Genomic DNA, 8,199 nt, shown 5'->3' with positions numbered 1-8,199 from the left:
TGATATCATATTTATCGATGTATTAACTTGTGCTCGCATTCATAGGTGAAATAATAAATTAAGATCTCAATAAAGCCACACCATAGCTATGCAAAGCATCTGCCCCGTGTGAGGCTCGAACTCACGACATTCAGAATATGAGACTGACAAGCTGCCTACTGCGGCAACGACGCTCCAACCGGCAGATGTACTCCCCCTTTAAAAAGATGGAATGGTCTGAACCAGTAACACGTCCAAATTGTTCTGACAATTTAATTATACAAGAAGGGGGGCAACAAGTGTCTATGAATAAGTCAGCCACTTTGGTTACACGCCTTAACATTACGGTCAGTGCTATCCGGGATCCTTGGGAGGTCCCTAACCTTAACCATAACACTAACCTTGACCATTTTACATTTAAACTTCAATGGGTACTGTAGGGACTTCCCAAGGTTCCCAGCAGTGGTGTAAAGTACTTAAGTAAAAAATACTTGAAAGTACTACTTAAGTAGTTTTTTTGGGTATCTCTACTTTACTATTTATATTTTTGACAACTTTTACTTCACTACATTCCTAAAGAAAATAATGTACTTTTTACACCATACATTTTCCCTGACACCCAAAAGTACTCGTTACATTTTGACAGGAAAATGGTCTAATTCACACACTTATCAAGAGAACATCTGTGGTCATCCCTACTGCCTCTGATCTGGCGGACTCACTAAACACAAATGCTTCGTTTGCAAATTATGTCTGAGTGTTGGAGTGTGCCCCTGGCTAATCGAAAATTTAAAAAACAAGAAAACTGTGCCATCTGTTTTACTTACAGTTTTTCTCGATTGCTAAGACACATTTCTTGAAAGCTGCTCTCCTTTTCTCTTAACTGTGAACACAAAACCCAATTTTCAAGCTACATTCACAAAACCTCAGACTCTTCTTGCAAAACCAAACTTTCACCTCAAAACAGTTCAATCTGTGCTCAAAACTGAACTATGTTGTCAAATCGTGCCCCGAGTCAATCAAAATAAAAAACACTTCTGAACAGTCACTAAACACTACGTAGAAAAATAGAAAACACAATGCTCAGGACATGAAGCTGGAGAAATAAATGTTTATTGTTCACTGTAGGCTAAATGCATGTTGCAAAAAAAAAAAAAAACTGTGCATTTGGCACTGTGCATTTAGCACTTGCTACATGTAAACTGTGCATTTACATGTAGCACTTGTAAAAACAAACAGAAATCTTATGCGTTTTCCACTTGTGTACAGTAAGCCCATGTAAAAATAAAGTACAAAAATATACAAATAAGTGCATTACTCAGCCACAGCATCATGTCTCCGTACTGGGTCAGGCCACAGGACTTCATCCACATCACAGGCCACATTTTGTCTGGCCAGGCAACGGGGGAAAAAACCCCTGGCATGCCGTATCCAGGCTTGGCATGCCTCCACACCTATGTCACCACAGGCAAGTCCCATGGCTTGCAGGAGATTTACCCTGGTGTAAGGTTGGCGTTCATATACCTTCCACCGCCATGAGGAGAATAATTCCTCAATGGGGTTTAGGAAAGGGGAGTACGGTGGAAGGCAAAGATTGATAAAACCTTGGTTCATATTGTACCACTCTCTAACCTGGAGGGCTCTGTGAAAACTCACATTGTCCCAAACAACAACATAGATGGGATGCTCATCCTGCTGCCCTAACAAAGCATCTCGCATGTGATTGAGGAAAATGAGGAGCTGGTGAGTGTTGTAGGGCCCCAGGTTGGCATGATGGTGGACAACCCCATGATTGCTGATGGCAGCACATAATGTGACATTGCCACCACGCTGCCCAGGAACACCAACAATGGCCCGATGGCCAATCACATTACGGCCTCTCCTTCTGGTGAGATTAAACCCAGCTTCATCCATGTAGATGTATTGATGAGGTCTTTCCATTGCATCCAGTTGAAAAACCCTCTGTAGAAATAGATATAGTTTTGTAAGTGATACGGAAAAAGTGATTTAGGCCACTACAGTAAATCACTACTTAGAGTAATTTACTTTTACTTAGTATCTTTACTTTTACTCAAGTGTGAAAATTTAGTACTTTTTCCACCACTGGGTCCCGGATAGCACGGACCTTAAAGGTGCCCTTATATTACAATGCAATTATTCCTGTAAGTACAGGGTTAGATAAGGGTTAAGGAGGATTAGGCTGAAGAGAATGAAAAAGTATGAAAATGTATGCACTCCCTATATTGTAAGTCGCTCTGGATAAGAGTGTCTGCATTGGTCTGCTAAATGACTAAAATGTCAAATGAACATAGATTGACATATGGCAGAATAAATATAATAAGTAGCTAAATAAATAAGAATCACATGAAATAGCTAAGAAGCCAATTTCATGTGAGAATGGTCCAAGAAAATAAGCTTACTGATACTGTACATTCATCAGTCAACCAATACACAGTCTCTACTAAACATCCGGATTGCCTCCCACAATGTTTCAATGTTCCGATTTAGTTGCCTAGGGTCTGGGCCTGAGACTAATACACATAGGTAAGAAGAGGAGAGAAACTGAATCACAGTAAGGTATATTCTTTAGTGGGATCAGACCAGGTAATATTACTTTTTTTCTTGGTGTCAATAAACTATATATTTGGTTTAAGTTACAGTAGTCCATTGCCCTTATCAATGGGGCAAAGCCACTTCCCTGACCTTGAAAAGGGAAGTGTGTATTTTGGCAGGTGGTGTGAGATGAAAAGCTGGTGTTTCTGTGATAAGAAAAACGCTTCTCCAAATGCCACGTTGTCACAATCACACAGACAGCAAGCTGAGCAACAAGTTATACATTGTGTGAGCAGAACCAGCAAGGTGTAGTAGCATATGTTAACCTAACTATGTCTGGACTCAATGTCTCCCTTGGTTACTTTCTCGCTGTTGTGGCGTTTGGTGGAGCTTTTACAGTATTTTTCAGAAAATGGCCTCGTTTGAGCGTTGCAGCAGAGTTTCCGGCCTCATTTGTGCTGGTGGCATGCAGGCTGGAGGTGCAGACCATTATAGAGGTGGGCGAGTGGGCAGGAGGACTGGGTCCGGATGTGACTCTAACCATACTGTTTTTGGTGCTGCTGACTCATGGTGTGATCTGTGCTGGAGCCACTGGAAACCCCTCCCTGACTCTGATGAATTTCCTGCTGCTGGAGACCCATACTCTGCCCACTCTGCTGGCTCTGGCTGCTCAGTTCCTGGGGGCACACCTGGCCCTGCTTGCGGCTGGCTACTACTGGGCCCTGGAGCTCAATGACATGCACATGATTAAGAACCTGATGTCAAGGGAGTGCAGCACAGCCCTGCGTGTCTCCCTAGTGCAGGGGGTCTTTTCTGAGTGTGTGTGTGCATTCATCTTTTATCTGATATACATCAGCCTGAAATGTCGCTCTGCGCTGATTCGGGTTCCTCTCGTTGCAGCTGTGCTCACCTTCTTCTCTCATGCAGGCAAGTAGCCCATGATGACAATCATCATGCGTCTAACCTAGAGATTTCAGTAAAGAGATCATCATTAAAGTTGCATAGGCCTATATGCTGTTTTCTTTGTGCTATATCTGTGCATCAGAGAAAAACCTGTTTTGCAGACGATTGCTGCATTAAGTTCATGATCGGAGAACTCATCTTTCTTTGTATTTCAGCCAGTGATTATACCTCGGCTTTCCTGAACCCCTCCCTGGCCTATGGCCTTACCTTCTACTGTCCTGGGTTCACCTTTACGGAGTACTCAGTGGTCTACTGGCTTGGGCCCATTATTGGTAAGTAAAAAAATAAACTGTTACATACAAACCCCTGATAAAAAAGGCTTTATGCTTGACAATGAAGCATAACTGCTTATCAAGCTGGTAATACAGATATCCTCTCTTCAGGAATGACCCTTGCCCTTCTCCTGTACATGGGCCACATCCCCAGGATTTTTACCAAGAACCTGCTGTATTCCCAGAAGACCCGCTTCCGGGTGCCAAAGGGGGAGGGAGATAAAAAAAAAAAGTGAATACACTGCTCAATTTCGTTCTTATTGGGATATTTCATTATGCACATAGCATTATATTCAACAGCCAATTATGATACAATCTATCTCTCATGTACAACCTGTGTTCTTTCAGAAGTAATACATCAATTGAAAATAACTATTTTAAATAAACATGTTTATTTTAAAAAAATGTAAACATTGGTTGTCGTTTCTGAACTTACTGTACATTGTGAACAAGTTGAGGTATACACAAAACTCAATCCATCCATTTTTTGCATTTTTACCAACCTCAACCATTACAATCATAATCCGTTACAGAAATACCACTGATGTAATGCTAATAGGTTGTCACCATCAAAAAATAAAAAATAAAAATATGCTCATAATAAAAGAAATCTGGAATTGTTGAAAATATGTGTCAATGCCACCCACACAAGAAGCTATGTCCAGTTGTGAATAGGCTACATAGGCCACAGGGCTCAGGTTTTGGGCTTGGATGGAGACACCTGGTGCTGGGTAGAGGAAGGCCCTGTAGAGGATTTCTGAGATACGGGTCCATCAGCTTTCTCCTTCTGCAACTCTTTACTGGAGTGACCTTGTTCTGCAAAACAAAAGTTAAACAGCATGGCCTCCCTCTGAGATGGATGAAAAATGGCATAAAGAAACAGCTAACTTTTGAGAGGAAAATTTAACAAATGTGAAGCTGAATTTTAATACACCTGCGTCGGAAATAACAGCCCAAGCTCCCGACTCCTGAGTCTTTCTCCACATAGCCAACATGCAATCTATACCGGTGCCATGCGTACAAGACTATTCAGGGGGATTTGAGAAGGCATCCGACACGCGGTCAGACTATTAAAAACTCTAATTCACATATGAATGACAGTACTTAATTGTCCCGCATCCCCCCAATATGAACCATAACTACAATGTAGTTGAGTTATCCCAGGGTAACCTCACCTGGCTGTGATTGGTTCTCCAGCTGGGCCTCAGGCTGATCCACCCACAGGCGATGCTCCGGATTGTTAAGGAACCTCTTGCTCTGCCCACAGCTTAGACATTGCAGCACTGTCATGCGGTTTCTGTGCTTAGTCCCTTAAGAGAATAAAGCATGGGTTAGATGTAATGACATTGGACTTCCACTCAGTACTTTCAAAATCTCATCCTGAGAGGAGGATGATACGAATGTTTCCAACTGCTAGATACAACCATAACTCTGTTTTCATCTGTGTTTGTATTGAAAAGGACTAGAATGACAAATACAGTGGGGAAAAAAAGTATTTAGTCAGCCACCAATTGTGCAAGTTCTCCCACTTAAAAAGATGAGAGAGGCCTGTAATTTTCATCATAGGTACACGTCAACTATGACAGACAAAATGAGAATTTTTTTTCCAGAAAATCACATTGTAGGATTTTTAATGAATTTATTGGCAAATGATGGTGGAAAATAAGTATTTGGTCAATAACAAAAGTTTCTCAATACTTTGTTATATACCCTTTGTTGGCAATGACACAGGTCAAACGTTTTCTGTAAGTCTTCACAAGGTTTTCACACACTGTTGCTTGTATTTTGGCCCATTCCTCCATGCAGATCTCCTCTAGAGCAGTGATGTTTTGGGGCTGTCGCTGGGCAACACAGACTTTCAACTCCCTCCAAAGATTTTCTATGGGGTTGAGATCTGGAGACTGGCTAGGCCACTCCAGGACCTTGAAATGCTTCTTACGAAGCCACTCCTTCGTTGCCCGGGCGGTGTGTTTGGGATCATTGTCATGCTGAAAGACCCAGCCACGTTTCATCTTCAATGCCCTTGCTGATGGAAGGAGGTTTTCACTCAAAATCTCACGATACATGGCCCCATTCATTCTTTCCTTTACACGGATCAGTCGTCCTGGTCCCTTTGCAGAAAAACAGCCCAAAAGCATGATGTTTCCACCCCCATGCTTCACAGTAGGTATGGTGTTCTTTGGATGCAACTCAGCATTCTTTGTCCTCCAAACATGACGAGTTGAGTTTTTACCAAAAAGTTATATTTTGGTTTCATCTGACCATATGACATTCTCCCAATCCTCTTCTGGATCATCCAAATGCACTTCAGACGGGCCTGGACATGTACTGGCTTAAGCAGGGGGACACGTCTCGCACTGCAGGATTTGAGTCCCTGGCGGCATAGTGTGTTACTGATGGTAGGCTTTGTTACTTTGGTCCCAGCTCTCTGCAGGTCATTCACTAGGTCCCCCCGTGTGGTTCTGGGATTTCTGCTCACCGTTCTTGTGATCATTTTGACCCCACGGGGTGAGATCTTGCGTGGAGCCCCAGATTGAGGGAGATTATCAGTGGTCTTGTATGTCTTCCATTTCCTAATAATTGCTCCCACAGTTGATTTCTTCAAACCAAGCTGCTTACCTATTGCAGATTCAGTCTTCCCAGCCTGGTGCAAGTCTACAATTTTGTTTCTGGTGTCCTTTGACAGCTCTTTGGTCTTGGCCATTGTGGAGTTTGGAGTGTGACTGTTTGAGGTTGTGGACAGGTGTCTTTTATACTGATAACAAGTTCAAACAGGTGTCATTAATACAGGTAACGAGTGGAGGACAGAGGAGCCTCTTAAAGAAGAAGTTACAGGTCTGTGAGAGCCAGAAATCTTGCTTGTTTGTAGGTGACCAAATACTTATTTTCCACCATAATTTGCAAATACATATATTAAAAATCCTACAATGGGATTTTCTGGATTTTTTTTTCTCAATTTGTCTGTCATAGTTGACGTGTACCTATGATGAAAATTACAGGCCTCTCTCATCTTTTTAAGTGGGAGAACTTGCACAATTGGTGGCTGACTAAATACTTTTTTTCCCCACTGTAAATAGCCAGCAACAATGTGTTGGCTTTGATTAGGTGGCTGATTAGCCTTCTATTTAGTTATATACTTACTTCTCTGTCTGGCTGTGGCAGTTACTCCTGGAACCAGCAAAGAGCAGCACTTCTTACATAATGTTCTTTTCACTGAGGGGTCTCTATAAAGATGTCAGTAACATTCTAGTCATGCCCTAGTTATCATTTTAGCAGACGTTTCAAACTGATCATTTCTGTCATGTATTCTTGACATGACATGCAAGTTGAAACCTTCATTGATGCAAATGTAAGAGCATATTTTTTCTTAGAAGAGTTCCTATGATATTGTTATAGTCTACTCACTGTCTCAGCACCAAACGTTTAGCGATGGTCTTCTGAGTGAAGCAGTAAAAACGAGCTAATTCCACATTCTCAGGGGTTTGAGACAAAACACAGTGTGCAGCCTGCAAGAAATCAATATCACATGAAACCACTATCTGAGCAAATCAGTTAGCTAACGATAAAATACTAGAAATCAATAAAACGTACCTGATACAGAAAGTTCAGTCTTTGATAAGCTTCTTTGTCTTTCAAGTTTCCTGCCATTACGTGGATGTGGATTGCTATGATAAGTTAGGTAGCTATGCTAGCTAGTTAGTTAGTTAGTTATATGTATCACCAGAATGCTAAGTAGCTACCTAACAAACAATGTTCTGCACAGGCAAAATAAAAATATGTGGCCTCAAATTCAGCTAGCTTCACTACCTTCTAGTTAGTTAGCTAGCTAGCTAGCTAAATCCTCCTGATTTGCAGTGTTGCCAACTCCTCAGTAAGGAAAGTAGCTATTGGCTGTCCTAACAGTCGCTAGAAGTCGCTAAATGACGCCATCACCTAATTTGCATAATTGGCCATGTGTATGTAATTGTGATGGACGCTGTAGGAGAGAGGAATAACGTCGTGGGAGAGACAAAAAGTGAGTAAAAAAACACCCTAAATATGTTTAGAACTACAAATGAACTTTCTTCTGTCGATTCTTGTTTTTTAAAATGTTTTACATTTACTTTCCGACCTGAATGTAAGACAGGGCGGGATCAGCCAGCGGCGGCTTCCCGCATGCGCGATTCATTTGCAGTCTGGACGCGGAGGGGTGAACATCTCCTGCTCTGACTGCAGCTGGGAGGGACTGCTGCGCGAGGACTGGGCCGCCTGTGTGTGCTTTGGGACGGTGGTGGAGCCCACGGCAGCACACGCTGCTCGTTGAGAAGAGTAAGAACGATACGTCGCTAATTTGGCAACACTGCTGATTTGATCAGCCTCTGAATCAAGGGGGCCAGGGTGCTTTTTCTGTCTTGTGGATTTTATATGGCGGTTGACAACCAACTTTAAGGTG

The 8,199-nt window shown here is 42.2% G+C and overlaps 2 protein-coding genes across 2 annotated transcripts; one reads left to right on the top strand and one right to left on the bottom strand.

The window, feature by feature from the left end:
- The first annotated feature begins 2,782 nt into the window (after window positions 1-2,782).
- On the top strand, window positions 2,783-4,178 carry aqp12 (aquaporin 12). The gene is made up of 3 exons (XM_084163324.1): window positions 2,783-3,459; window positions 3,651-3,767; window positions 3,879-4,178. Exons 1-3 carry the CDS (start codon window positions 2,865-2,867, stop codon window positions 4,001-4,003), a joined length of 837 nt encoding a protein of 278 aa, XP_084019450.1. The 5' UTR covers window positions 2,783-2,864; the 3' UTR covers window positions 4,004-4,178.
- Window positions 4,141-7,640, bottom strand: LOC311130561 (ribonuclease P protein subunit p21-like). Its single transcript, XM_084163327.1, has 5 exons — window positions 7,359-7,640; window positions 7,173-7,273; window positions 6,909-6,991; window positions 4,943-5,077; window positions 4,141-4,583 (listed from the first exon to the last, which is right to left on the bottom strand). Exons 1-5 carry the CDS (start codon window positions 7,413-7,415, stop codon window positions 4,462-4,464), a joined length of 498 nt encoding a protein of 165 aa, XP_084019453.1. The 5' UTR covers window positions 7,416-7,640; the 3' UTR covers window positions 4,141-4,461.
- Window positions 7,641-8,199: the final 559 nt, after the last annotated feature.

The sequence above is a fragment of the Coregonus lavaretus genome, assembly GCF_964263955.1.
Source record: "Coregonus lavaretus genome assembly, chromosome: 6".
NCBI classification, from domain to species: Eukaryota; Metazoa; Chordata; class Actinopteri; order Salmoniformes; family Salmonidae; genus Coregonus; species Coregonus lavaretus.
Note: the sequence above shows the minus strand (reverse complement) of the source record. Positions and strands in the feature narration are given on the sequence as shown.